This window comes from Capricornis sumatraensis, chromosome X, assembly GCF_032405125.1.
Source record: "Capricornis sumatraensis isolate serow.1 chromosome X, serow.2, whole genome shotgun sequence".
In the NCBI taxonomy this organism is placed as follows: domain Eukaryota; kingdom Metazoa; phylum Chordata; class Mammalia; order Artiodactyla; family Bovidae; genus Capricornis; species Capricornis sumatraensis.
This window is the reverse complement of record NC_091092.1, coordinates 105,325,416-105,339,335: the sequence shown is the minus strand read 5'-3', so window position 1 is coordinate 105,339,335 and position 13,920 is coordinate 105,325,416. Positions and strand designations below refer to the sequence as shown.

Below are 13,920 nucleotides of genomic sequence, written 5' to 3'. Positions count from 1 at the left end.
CTGTATATCTTCAACATGTTTTGAACAACACATCTACAATACTTAGGATTCTCTAAGTTATTACTATCTTCATTTACGATTTTAACACTAACCTGTAGTAATAGCAGTATGTTCATCTCCACATGAAAGAGATACAGGTATATCCTTTTTAAACCAGAATTTGCTGGGAATATTTTCAGCAAATTTAGTTTTGCCAAATGTAAACACAGCACCCGAATCTGCAAATAAAAGAGACAAATATATGAGAGTTTTGATTTCACAAGTTTTATCATGTTGCCTGTTAACTAAAATATTTTTCCAGGACTTTATCTGCTCCACATGGCCTACACCCTCCTTCTTCCAACTTAACTCAGTTTAACTCCTCAGACTTCATTCTAGTTTTATTTATAAGATCTAATAAATCAAGTATATATTATCTGTTTACGGGTGTAAAGTAAGAAATATACTGTCACAATGACTAAGGAGTCCTGCTGCCACTAGGTAGACCATCTACTCCTTGGAAATAAGCTGATATCTTTGATGCCCCACTCACACTGGTGAACGTCGCATAGTCTAGCCTCTGACTGAAGGCTTTTCTCCACACGCAGAAACAGGACAGCACTGAGTTTCATCAGTAACATCGTGAGGACGCAAGATGTTGAGATTTGGACATTCTTAAATGAAGTCACTAAATACTACCTGATAAGATGAGTATTCACAAACTGGTTTACTCCAGTACCATTTTGGAGAGAGACTAAAAACTTCTATGAGATTCCCAAAGCTATTAATATCTAAACACACACACACGAGACCAGATTCAGCTTTTGAGGAAACCTCAAGGAGGATGACTACACACAAAGAGATTAAACAGGTATCAGAAGGAAAGACATAGAAAACCGAAGTATTAATAATAAATACTAATGCTCAAGAGACTTGCCACTGTGGAAAAACCTTTTGAGAACAAGTGTGACGTGTGCGAGTTCAAACTGATAACGATAGATATAGGAGGCCAGGTTCTAGAACAGGCTCTGAGTTTTTAATAGAATGAATAATTACAACTGTTTTGTCCTGCTCTGGCTCCCCAAGAAGCCTTCCCCCGGCTACCCCCACCCCAAGCCAGGGGGCCAGTCGCTCTGTGCTGCCCCAGTGGCATCTTCTGTCAATCGATACTGTCATTTTGCTTAGTTTCTTATATGTCTCACTACCTTGTAAATTCGAGGCAGGAACTGAATCATGTTTGAACCCAAGAGCCTGGCAGAAACAGAACGATTCTGCTCTAGTGTTTTTTTTTTCAAACTGTTGGTCGTGACCCATACAAGTGAAAGTCGCTCAGTGGTGTCCAACTGTTTGCCGACCCTATGGACTATACAGTCCATGGAATTCTCCAAGCCAGAACACTGGAGTGGGTAGCCTTTCCCTTCTCCAGGGGATCTTCCCAAGAATCTAACCCAGGTCTCCTGCGTTGGGGGCGGATTCTTTACCAGCTGAACCACAAAGGAAGCCCAAGAATACTAGAGTGGGTAGCCTAGCCCTTCTCCAGATCTTCCCGACCCCAGGAATCGAACCAGAGTCTCCTGCATTGCAGGCGGATTCTTTACCAACTGAGTTATGAGGAGTGGGTCAGCAAATCAACTTAGTGGGTCATAATGACCATTTTAAAAAAGTAAAGTATTACAGGAAAAATCTGAGCACATCCCAAGTGGCTAGAATAAGTACTGCTTCGTGAAACGTCTATTTCTGTTACAAAGAACGTACGTGGTACCCAGTCACAAAGCCAAAGGTTATTTCTGGAGCTCGGGGGTAAAGTCTCAAAAAACCACTCACTAATGGCTCCCTCCTTTCCCCATCCTCTTTTACCGCACGTCCCCCGGTCAGCCATTCTTTACTGCGTTCAATACACAATCGGGTTCTGAGGACCTCAAACGAAGTACTTTGGGAAGATCATAGGGCGGTGAAAACTGCCCCTGCCTTCGAGAAACTCATCGAAAACTTATTTTAAAAGAATTAGAAGAAGAAAGACCGGCACCCCCTTTCCCCGTAGTCCCCCTCCTCTCCCTCCTTTCTTTCTCCTCTCAGTCAACCGCAGGGGTGCGGCTAGACTCTAACCGTAGTCGGGTGGCCGCGGCCCAGGCCTGTCCCCCGACGGGGCCAGCCCAGAGGCGGGGCCTGGCCGTCCGCCAGCCCGCTGACCCTCCCTCCCGGCCCGCCGCCACCGCCGCGGGCGCCACTCACCGGGCACCATCTCATAGGGTTCCCCCATGGTAATTGCGCTATGGAAAGCCTGCTCCTCGGCCAGAAAGTCGGCGGGGTCGACTCGGCCGGGCCTAAGGCAGTGCCTCAGCTCCGAAGCGGGCGCCGGGAGCCCCTTGGGCCCCCATAGCGACTCTCGGAGCATCCGCTACGCCCGCGTTCCCGGAAGTCAACAAACGGCCGCTAGGGGTAACGGGGGCGGAGCGTTACGGCGCGAGGCAAGTGGAGGGCGGGCAGCCAGCGCGGCGCAGGCGCAGACGCAGTGGACCGTTAAGGTAGAGGTCGCGCGCCCTCTGGTGGCCGGAGCGGAGGTGTGGTCGCACCGCACGGTAATCTGGAAAGATAGTGACCAGCGTCACAGATAGTGACCAGCGTCACAAATGTCACACCCTGTCTCAAGCTACGTGGCACAGGCAAATGTCAGCACACAGCTGTGTTAATACTAGTACCTGTGACCATGTATACCTAAGTGAAATAAGCACTCTGCCCAACATCCTAAATCATATTTGTATCCCCATCACCTAACCCCAAACCTAGTATATACTAGATGCTCATTAAATACGTATTAGATGAATGAGTTCTACTACAGCCCTGCAAGGTGGTTAATGTTACCCCCGTTTAGAGATGTGAAGATTATACGGTGGAAGAACTGGGGTCCAGTTTAGCTAGTCCTGCTGGTAATCTGAACACCTCCTCCACCCCATCCCCACCCCCCCACACACACACAGAAGGCTGAGGTTTCCTGAAATCTACAACTGACTTGAACCTGCACAGAGATTCACCCACACTAGAACACCACTGTTCTAGTATTAGCCAGATATGTTAACATTTTTCTCCAGTTTCTCCTGTGGAGGAGAAATGTTGCCAGTCATATTAACAAACAAAGGATGGCCATCAAGCCATAAGGCACCTACCAGAGGCCCCAGTAGTGAGCCCTGAGGGAATTTAGGATGGATACAAAGGAGCTGCCCAGAGCTAAGCACCCCTCCACTGCAGCCACCCCCAAAGGTGCACCCTGAGGGGCCTCAGTGTGGGGAAGAACAGGATATTGGCCCTAGAGAGCTAAGGTGCATATCAAAGGAATGATTTCCCTGAGCACAGACTCCTGCATTACCCAAACATAGAAGAGAGCTAAATTCGTAAACTTGGGTTTCCCAGGTTGGCCCTAGTGGTAAAGAATCCATCTGCCAATGTGCAGGTTTGACCCCTGGGTCGGGAAGATCCCCTGGAGGAGGAAATGGCAACCTGCTCCAGCATTCTTGCGTGGAGAATCCCATGGACAGAGAATCCTGGTGGGTTACAGTCCATGGGGCTGCAGAGAGTCGGACATGACTGAGGGATTAAGCACACACACACACATTAATTTGAGCTATCTAACAGTAAACTTTTGACTGTCTGGTTTTTGTTATAAAACCCGTATATAATCCTGGCTCCTTCCTTACCTCTTTGGAACAGTCCCTCAGAGCTGGGAGGCTGTCTTCTGGGCTTAAGTCCTCCAAATAAAGTCCACCAAATAAAGCCTAATTTTCAACTTTAAGGTGTGAGCTCTAAAATCAGACAAAGTTGGATTCAAGGATACTGGACTTCCTGTGTGTACTAGAGTGAATACTGACTTTCTCAGGGAGTTTGCTTGAGTTTTCTAGAGTTTGTAGATTAGGAGGGGAGATTAAACTATCCAATATACAAATAATTGTTTACTTACAAAGCAAAGTGGGGGTTACTAAGAAAGTATTTAAGCCAGGAGCACTGACCTGGAGTAAGAGGTTAAGAAAAACTTACCAGAAGAAAGGACACTGAATCTAAGAACTGAGGAAGGAGAAGCTGGGAGGGGTGAGAGAGCTCTGGAGCAGAGTAAATCAGCTACAAAGATGTTTAAGGACCTTGGCTCTTTCCAGGAGCTCAAAGAGGTGACACTGGCCCATGGCAAATTGGCAGGATCTTGGGCCTATTGCAAATCTGAGATTTTATCCTGAGGACAATGGGAAGCTACTGAGGGTTTGTAAACAGTGAATTGACGGAATCAGGTATATATATTCCTGCAATCACCCTACCTGGCTTCTTTGTAGAAAATAATTTGGAGCAGGGAGGAGGATTCGGAGCTATTGCAGAAATTTAGATACTCATCACGCAGCCTTGAAATATAGCACATTTGGCACCTGAGAGGAGCAGACAGGTTCAAAAATATTTTAAGAAGGAGAATCAACAGGAAATGGTGTCTGACTATTGACTCCTAGGCAGGCCAGGGGCTCTTACAGCAACAGCAAAAGAAGGGTCCAAAATTATTTTGGAAAGGATCTGATATTCTGTTTTTAAAGCATCAGAATAGGCCCTGTGGGGAAAGCAGAATTTAAAAGACTTACTTTAGTTATGATATGCTTTAGTTTGTTTTTTTTATTTCAAAATAGAGTTAAGCACATTTTTGTGCTGAACCCTCCCAAAAGGATTGAGGCAACACTATTCCCAAGTTCCAACATAAGCAAATAGGCGGAGGCTGGTGCCATTTACTGAGATGGGGAACTCAGAGGATGGAGCAAGAGGGGTTGAAGTGAAGTAAGCAGAGACTTTTCCCAGGTGGCTCAGTGATAAAGTATCCACCTTCCGATACAGAATACACGGTTTGATCCCTGGGTTGGGAAGATCCCCTGGGGGAGGAAATGGGAACCCACTCCCAGTATTCTTGCATGGGAAATCCCATGGACAGAGGAGCCTGGCAGGCTACAGCCCATGGGGCCACAAAAGAGTCGGACACGACTGAGGGACTGAACATGCACGCACTGAAGCAAACAGAGGGAGAGAAGTTGATGATCCAGCCTTGTCCACACTAAGACGTCAAAGTGGAAGCATGGAACTGAGCAGGCAATTGGTGAGCAGAAGCTCCAGGTGGAGTCGCCCACTTGAGGGATGCCTGGGTCGACATAGTGATAGCAGCCTTAGCAAAGACTGCTAGGTGAAAGACTGAAAAGTGCCTACAGGGTGAGAAGAAAAGAGAGGCTAAGATGAGTTGTGACAAAGGCTAAAATTTAATCACCCAGCACCCGATGACGCAGCTGCAAAGGAGATAGTGACCAGAGAGGAAGAGCCTACAGCATGAGGTTTCATCAGGAGGCTGTGGATAATCTTGTCACGTGATGCTGAGAAATGATGTAAGGTGAAAACTGTCCACTGAATTTAGCCACATGGAGATCATCATCAGTGTTGAAAGTAGCTGTTTGGTAGAGTTGATGGCAGAGAATGGTATCGTAGCAGTTGGAGAGGGGGGACACTGAGGGAAGGAAGAAGAAATGGGTGGATGGCAGGCTTTTGTGAAGCTTGGAGAGATCTGGGAATGCTGAGGGACAAACTGAATAGAAGTGGGGAAAACACAGATTTGGGAGAGTGCAGGAATAATCACTAATGGAAGGGAGGAAGAGATGGCATCCAGATCTCATGTGGAGGCACTGCCCTACTGAGAAGAGACACTACTTCCAGCATAACAAGAGGAAAGGAAGAACACATCCTTTCACAATATATTACAGCTACACATAAAGCTACCATCCCTTGTTGGCTCAGATGGTAAAGAATCTGCCTGCAGTGCAGGAGACCCAAGTTCAATCCCTGGGTCTGGAAGATCCCCTGGCAAAAGGAATGGCAACCCACTCCAGTATTCTTGCCTGAGAAATCTCATGGACAGAGGAGCCTGGTGGGCTATAGTCCATGGGGATGCAAAAGAGACATGACTTAGCAGCTAAACAATAACAGCCCATATATCTATATCTACACAGCAATGATATCAAATACTATTGATACATATGATATAGATATCTCTCATATAGGATAATACTGTGATTTATCTCAGAAAGTTGTTATGGGGTACTGGGTACCTCTTACTGCTTGGTGTCTGGCAGAGTAACATGCAACAGTATTAATAAGGCAGAGTCTGCTACGCTCTCACTGCATCAGTCAGTGTAACCCAGGCTATGCTGCAGTGCGACCACCACCCACATCTCAGTGGCTTCACACAAACAAAACAGTTTCTCCTTCTTACCACCCATTGGCCAGATCCCGTATTCTGTGCTCCTGAACACTGCATGGTGGTGGGGAACTGTGGGAGCACTTCTGACATTGAGTGAATAGGAAATACCTCTGCCACATCCTTGTAGCAAGATGTTTTCCACCTGTGGAGTCACCTGCTTCGTGTTGCAGAAGGCAAGGAGTTTGAAAGTAAAATTTCATGACTCCCCACTGCAGTCATGTGCTCTTTGGTGCCCCCTTCATACATGGCCAGCCACTCATATGTGCTATGCTGTGCTTAGTCACTCAGTCATATCTGACTCTTTTCGACCCCATGGACTGTAGCCCACCAAGCTCCTCTGTCCATGGGGATTCTCCAGGCCAGAATACTGGAGTGGTTGCCATGCCCTTCTCCAGGGGATCTTCCCAACTCAGGGATCGAACCCAGGTCTCCTGCATTGTAGGCAGATTCTTCACTGTCTGAACCACCAGGGAAGCCCAAGAATACTGGAGTGGGTAGCCTATCCCTTCTCCAGGGGAATTTCCCAACCCAGGAATCAAACCAGGTCTCCTGCATTGCAGGCAGAGTCTTTATCAGCTGAGCTACTTGGAAAGCCCAACCACTCATATGCTCCTTAGCAAATCACGCTGATATACACAAGTCATCACACATCTGATAATAGATACAACTCTTGGCAATTTCCCCTGTTAATTCTTGCTGTGACTCATTTCTGGAGCATTTTGTGTCAACTAAAAATAGACACACTTATGAACAAGGAAGACATTTGATGGATTATACATCCTAGCTGAACTAGTTCCTTCCTTGATAGCATTCAACAAAACTTCCAAAGCGTGCATTTTGAATGTTATCACCACTCGGCTACTATCACTACTTATTTCTCTCTTTGGAATCAGATAAACAGATGTGTCTCCACTTTGAGAACCTCACTATGAAATCCCATAAACACGTGAATTTACAAATCAGATTCTAACGGCTTCTTTGATTTCTGAAATTTTGTAGTGTCCTTGGTAGCTCAGATGGTAAAAAATCCATTTACAATGCAGGAGACCTGAGTGTGATCCCTGGGTCAGGAGGATCCCCTGGAGAAGAGAATGACAATCCACTCCAGTATTCTTGCCTGGACAATCCCCATGGACAGAGGAGCCTGGTGGTCTATAGTCCATGGGGTTGCAAAGAGTGGGACACTACTGAGAGACTAAGCATACACACACACACACACACACACACACACACTCCAAGATATATGAATTGAGGACATACAGGTCCAAGGCAGGACTTTTATTTATAAAGAAGAAAGAGAAAGGTGGGGATTACTGGGCTATTACCCCAGGTAAGAAAATTTGCGTATTTCTTAATCATTTAATCTAGTATTTAAAAATCATTCACACACATACAGATCATCTACTTGTCTTGTTAAAATTTAGATTCTAATTTAGCGATCAGAGTGGGTCCTAGGAATCTGCATTTATAAACAAGTTTCCAGATGCTATCAATGCTACTGGTCCATGGATCACACTCGGGGTAGCAAGGGATTAACTTGTGGAAGAGCATAAGTAGTTTATAGACGCAGTAAAGGAAAAGGCTGATAAATGTGATTTTTGCTGTTCATCACTGAGTTGTGTCTGACTCTTTGCAACCCCATGGACTGCCAGGCTCCTCTGTCCACGGGATTTTCTAGGAAAGAATACTGGAGCGGGTTGCCATTTCCTTCTCCAGGGGATCTTCCCAACCCAGGGATCAAACCTGCATCTCCTGCACTGGCAGATGGATTCTTTACCACTGTGCTACCAGTGAAGTCCGTGGTAAATGTAATTATGGACATTTAATGGATAAAGGACTTCCCTGGTGGCTCAGATGGTAAAGCGTCTGCCTGCAATGCAGAAGACCCAGGTTCAATCCCTGGGTTGGGGAGATCCCCTGGAGAAGGAAATGGCAACCCATTCCAGTACTCTTGCCTGGAAAATTCCATGGATGGAGTAGCGTGGTAGGTTACAGTCCATGGGGTTGCAAAGAGTCAGACACAACTGAGCAACTTCACTTCACTTCAATGGATAAAGGATCTAATATTCAGAATATGTATAGAATACTAACAAATTGATAAGAAAAAGACAAAATCATAAGAAAGAAAAAATGAGCAAAGGACATTACATTAACAGAGATAAAAATTTAAGTGGTCAATAAGCATGTAAAAAGATATTTAATCTTACTGGAAATGAGGAGAATGCAAAATAAGTGATAATGAAATGATATTTTATATTCACATTATTGGCAATATAATAATATTGATAAGTGTATTTAGGAATACAGGAAACTTGCTAGTGAAAGTGCAAATTAGTACAAATGCATTAGAAAATAATTTGTCAAAACTGAAGTTGAAAAGATAACCTGTCCCAAAGAGGCATACATGAGGATATACATCTCAGCATTGTTTATCTTGTAAAAAAAAGTGGAAATAACCTAAATTTCCATCAGTTGAGGAATGGATACTATTCATTCACACAGAGGAATATCATATAGCAGTTATAATGTCTGGACATGAGGTTTTACATGTCTGGACATGAGGAATTCTCAACAATTTATCTGTTGAGAAAAATTTTAAAAATACAAAATATGTGCTATGTCATGCTATTTTATCTTATAAATTTTAAACACATGATAAATAGAATATTTGTATAGAGACATGCAACATGATCATTCATGGGAAGGAATAACATCATTTTAGGAAGAGTTATTTCCTCTGGAACAGGAAGGAAGGGTGAGAGATGAGCAGTGAAACTTCATAAGTTTCAGTCATGATTTATTTCCTTCAAAAGAACAGAGATCTCAAACAAATATGGTGAAATGTTAACATCTTTTCAATTAGGGTGGTGATGTGTGAGGGACTATTATATTATTTTCTGTACTAATTTCCTGTACTTTAATGTACAAGTGAAATGTTTTGCTTCAGGAACAAAACAATTTATTTCTCTTTAAGTCAACATGATTGAAGCGTGATTTACTTAAAAATGAATACACCCATTTTAAGTGAATACTTTGATGGGCTTTGACAATTGTATATACCATTATGCCATTTAACTACCACCCTAAGCCAGATATGTGTTTTCCTCCTCCACTTCCACCTTCCTGGAAAAAAACCCACCATTCTGATTTTTCATCATGCATAGATTAGTATTGTCTTTTGTACAATTTCTTTTGTGTCTGGTTTCTCTCAAGGAAATGCCTTTGAGAAGATATCATGTTGTACATATCGGTAATTTGTTCATTTTAATGGATATACCTTTATTTCTCTGTTTACCTATTGATGGACATTTAGGTTGTTTCCAGTTTGGGTCTCTGATAAACCAAGCTGCTATGGATATGCACAGGGTTTTTTTGTGGACAAATGCTCAAACTTCTTTTGGATAAACATCCAGTATCCTTTGTCAATTTATGTATTGCAAATATTTTTCCTTAGCCTATGGCTTGCCTTTTTTCAAATTTTAAAGACAAAAAAAGGAAAAAAATAAAATAAAAGGAACTCCAGCAATGGACAAAAGTAGGAAGGTTGTACCGAAAAATTCAAATTTTAAACATATGAAAAGATAATTTACTATTAAAAGTGCAAATAAAGCAATAATATTTATTTATTTTACCTATTAGACTGGCAAGGATTAAGAAGATTGCCAGGACCTAGTCAGCAGGAGAAGTGAGCACATTTCCTTTTCAAAGGCAATATAAATTAAACATATATATTTTAAAAGCATATAATTCTTACTCATCATAATCACTTCTGGAGATACGTGGTTTCAGAGCTTTTTTTTAACAGAAAGTTTTTTTTTACAGAATTTACAGAAATATACAAATTTGCACCAAAAATATGTACAAGGATGTTCATTACAGCATTGTTTAAGAAAAATTAAAGACACATAAAGTATGTCAATAAGTTAATGAATAAGTAAATTATTAGGCTTCCATACAACAGAATACTATGCAATCATGAAAATCAGTATAATGAGTTTATGTGTACTTATATGGGAAGATATCTAAGATCACATTTTTAGTGATAAAAACAAGTTGTAAAATAATATGCAGAGTATTACCCTACTATATAAAAGTAAATTAATAGATATAACTACATGAATAGGTTTGATATACACATAGGTAAATATCTGGACCAACCTTTACTATGCTATGCAGTAGTGGTTACCTCTGGGGTGAGGAATTAGAGGGGACTTCTAATTTCTAATTCATTTATATCTGTATGGCTTTAATTTTTAAATAATGAACACAATTTGCTTTTTCAATCAAAATCAAAGAGATTTGAAATGAAAATAATAAATAGAAAAGCTGATTGAAACTGACAATCATAACAGCTAACATTTAATGATTATTTATGATGTGGTACGCATTATTTCTCAGTACTTTACATTTATCAACTTATTGAATCCTCATAAAACTCCTTGGGTGCCGGGGTCCAGCCCCCACAGGATCCAGGGGAACCTGAAGGAAAAACGGCGTCGGCAGATGATTTAGAGAGAGAGATAAGGAAAGAATATTGTAGATAAGAAAATAGAGGAGAGACAGAGGCTGATATTCCTTGGTTTACATAGAAAGCCAATAAAACTTCGAGACGAGAAGTTTGCCCTGTTCACAGAGGCCACAGGTGCCTTCCCGGTCTCCCGAGGGAGTGAAGACACAGAACGTCTTCCCGTTCAGGTCTTAGAAACCCGGGCAGATAAGTGAACGCAGGGAGCCTCTATGCTCCAAGAGATCAGCCTGAAAAAGAAAGTAAGAGAGAAAAAAAGAGAAAAAAGAAAAACACAGGGTGACCAAGCTTCTTCAAGCGAGGCCCATTGTTTTTATTTTCAAAAGGGTCTTTTATAACTTTACTTGTACATAGGGGGAAATGAAAGATGCAAAGTCATACAGAGTCAGCCCAAACATTACATCTGTTTTGTCTTTATCGAAACCAGGATTTTTCTGCAAACCTTTCCCATAAACAATATTGTGTACATTATCTTCTGTCCTTGGAGGCCTGTGAACATTTTATGACCCTCTTTTGATAAAGGCTCTCAACCAGAAAACTTATTTTCCCTTGAAATGTTTTTTTCTTATATTTTTAATCTATGTCAGCCTCAAAAAGTATTAAACAAGTTACATTTCTCACGGAGTAAAGGTGCAGTGAGTTACAAGAAAGAACCAATTATCTCAAAAGTCTGATGTGGTTAATTTCAAGGCTACACTTGTTTTTCTTACATTCCAACTATGTTAACTAATGCACTCCCAGGTGCACAGTGGATAAGAGATATGGGAACTTAGCAACAAGCATTGGCCCAATAATGAAATCCTACATTAGCACTACTCTAATAACTTTTAACTCTTTGAAAGGCTCTATGTTTTAGGCTTTCCGTGCCTCTCACAGTTGGGAGGATGTAAATAATCATATGCGTAGCTGCAAGGGTATGAATATACCTGCCAAGCAAGCTATGAGGCTAACAGAGGGGTTTTGATTGGAAATATTCTTTTCATGTCCAGGAGACTTATTAGCTATAGCCCTAAGTTGATTTTCTCCAGAGAAAGGTGGTCAGGGTTAGCCCCCTGTTAATATCAGAGGAGTTGGTGAAAGTCATGAAATAGTGAAACAGACAGATTCTGGTTTTGGGGTAGATGCTCGAGAAAGCCTAGGGAGCCCGTTGTGTTCTGAAGCCTTGCTTAACAGTTCTCTTCCACATGATACCCTGTCATGGGTGGGATCTCCCGTGGTGGCTCCCGGCACTTGGGGTATATTTTATTGAGTCCATTTTACAGATGAAGACCCTGAGGTACAGAGCGATTAAGCACCTTGCTTATGATCAAACAGCTAGTAAGCAGCAGAGTCAAGATTTGAAGTCATACTGGTCTGTCTACAATACCCTAACTCTGGGGACTATGCTATTTGTCTACTGAGGAAAAATTAAAATATATTAGGAAGGAAAAGGATATCTTAGAAGATCCTAGTTCATAACAGTCCTGAACAACTGGCTATCCATTGACTACTGTATAAGTTGTGAGCATAAAGTAATAATGACTGTGTCTTTTTATTGGTTTCAGTGTATACCAGATACCTTATTGGGGCCTTTTACTTACATTATTCCTTTTGGCTACAGAATATCAAAATATATCTGCAAACTCCTCATATCTTATCACCTTCAAAATTACCTCCCTGCTCCAAAATACCATCACCTCTCATCTGGAGTACTGCCATCATTTCTTTTCTTTTTTTTTTTTTTAAATGGTCCAAGTTTTTATTTGTAGCCCTAGAGTACAACATACATTATCAATTATCTGTTAAAGTCAAATGTCACTGTAATTATTTTTTTAATTGAAGTATAGCTGATCTACAATGTTGTATCAGTTTCAGGTTTACAGTAAAGTGATTCAGGTGTGTGTGTGTGTGTGTGTGTGTATTCTTTTTCAGATTCTTGTCCCTTAGAGTTTATTGCAAACTATTGAGTAGAGTTCCCTGTGCTATATAGTGGATCTTTGCTGTATTTATCTCATATGTAGTAGTGTGGATATTTTTCTAATTATCCCACCCAACCCTTTTCCTCTGTGAACCTAGAGATTATCATACTAAGTGAAGTAAGCCAGACACAGAAAGACAAATACCATATGATATTGTTTATATGTGGATTAAAAAATAAAATGATACCAATGAACTTACATACAAAACAGAAATATACCCTGCATATCACTTCTTAATCACTGAACTGCCTCCATCCTAACAGTTTTCACAACCCAGGAGTCAGAATGATCCTTTTAAGGGATATGCCTTCCTCTTTTCAAGACCCTCCGATGGTTTCCCTACTCATTCAAAATAAAAGGCCAAGTCCAGCCAATAGCCTACTCGTTTGGCTCTCTACCTCACTGAGCTCATCTCCCATCCCAGACTCATAAGCAAGGAATCGTTAAATCACTCTACACGTGTTAATGATCTGTAAGTGATTCTATTAGCAAGTATTGAACCAGTAATCAAGCTGAGTTTTGACACTGGTTACTGGACTCCCTACATTACACTGTGCTTTGATAAAATGGTTATATTTTTTGCAGGAATATGAGACATAACTTAGATATCCAAATGAAATTTCTCCTTCTCTGTGCAGTTACTTGGTCTAGCATTGCTGAAACTGCTGGAGATGTGCTTTGACTCTTTTGGAAGAGACTCTGGAGCTTGAGTTACATTTTTGTAAAAAGCCATGGAAGTGCAAATCCTAAATCTCTATACTTGTATTAGATTCATAAAAGAGATTTATTTTGAAGAACAATTTGGAACTTAAATGAATGAAAACTATAAAAGATTTTCAAGAAAAAAAAAACATGCTTTGGGGTGACCAAAGTGACCATAAAGAAATGGACTTGATGATCTCCTGTGACTCATGGACTAACTCAAAAGACGATTCCAAAAGAAGAATTAGGAGAGGTATATGGTAGTAGTTGTATGACTAGGTTATTTCCTAGATGACTACTTTTAAGGTTCATGTGATGGGATGATAATGCCTTAGATTATGACACTCTTGTTTGTGCCAGACATTGGTTTAAGCACTCTATGTATTAATTATTTAAGTTTGCCTATCACAGAAAACTGAGGTACAGAGAAGTTGTGACCCAAAGTTAGCTAAAATGTGGTAGGGCTGAGGTTTGAATACAGAGTCTAGTTCCAG

The 13,920-nt window shown here is 41.5% G+C and overlaps 1 protein-coding gene and 1 non-coding gene across 3 annotated transcripts in view; one reads left to right on the top strand and one right to left on the bottom strand.

Annotated features, from left to right (window-relative positions):
- RPGR (retinitis pigmentosa GTPase regulator) overlaps positions 1-2,239 on the bottom strand; it is a 62,341-nt gene extending 60,102 nt beyond the window's left edge. For both annotated transcript variants that reach the window (XM_068962202.1, XM_068962201.1), the window contains exons 1-2: positions 2,212-2,239; positions 93-218 (exon numbers count right to left, since the gene is read on the bottom strand). In XM_068962202.1, the coding sequence (XP_068818303.1) occupies positions 93-218; positions 2,212-2,239 (154 nt within the window). The remainder of the gene's footprint in view (positions 1-92; positions 219-2,211) is intronic.
- Positions 2,240-8,080: 5,841 nt separating this feature from the next.
- TRNAC-GCA (transfer RNA cysteine (anticodon GCA)) lies at positions 8,081-8,153 on the top strand. The gene has a single exon. It is a non-coding gene; the product is annotated as a tRNA-Cys (tRNA).
- The last annotated feature ends 5,767 nt before the right edge of the window (positions 8,154-13,920 follow it).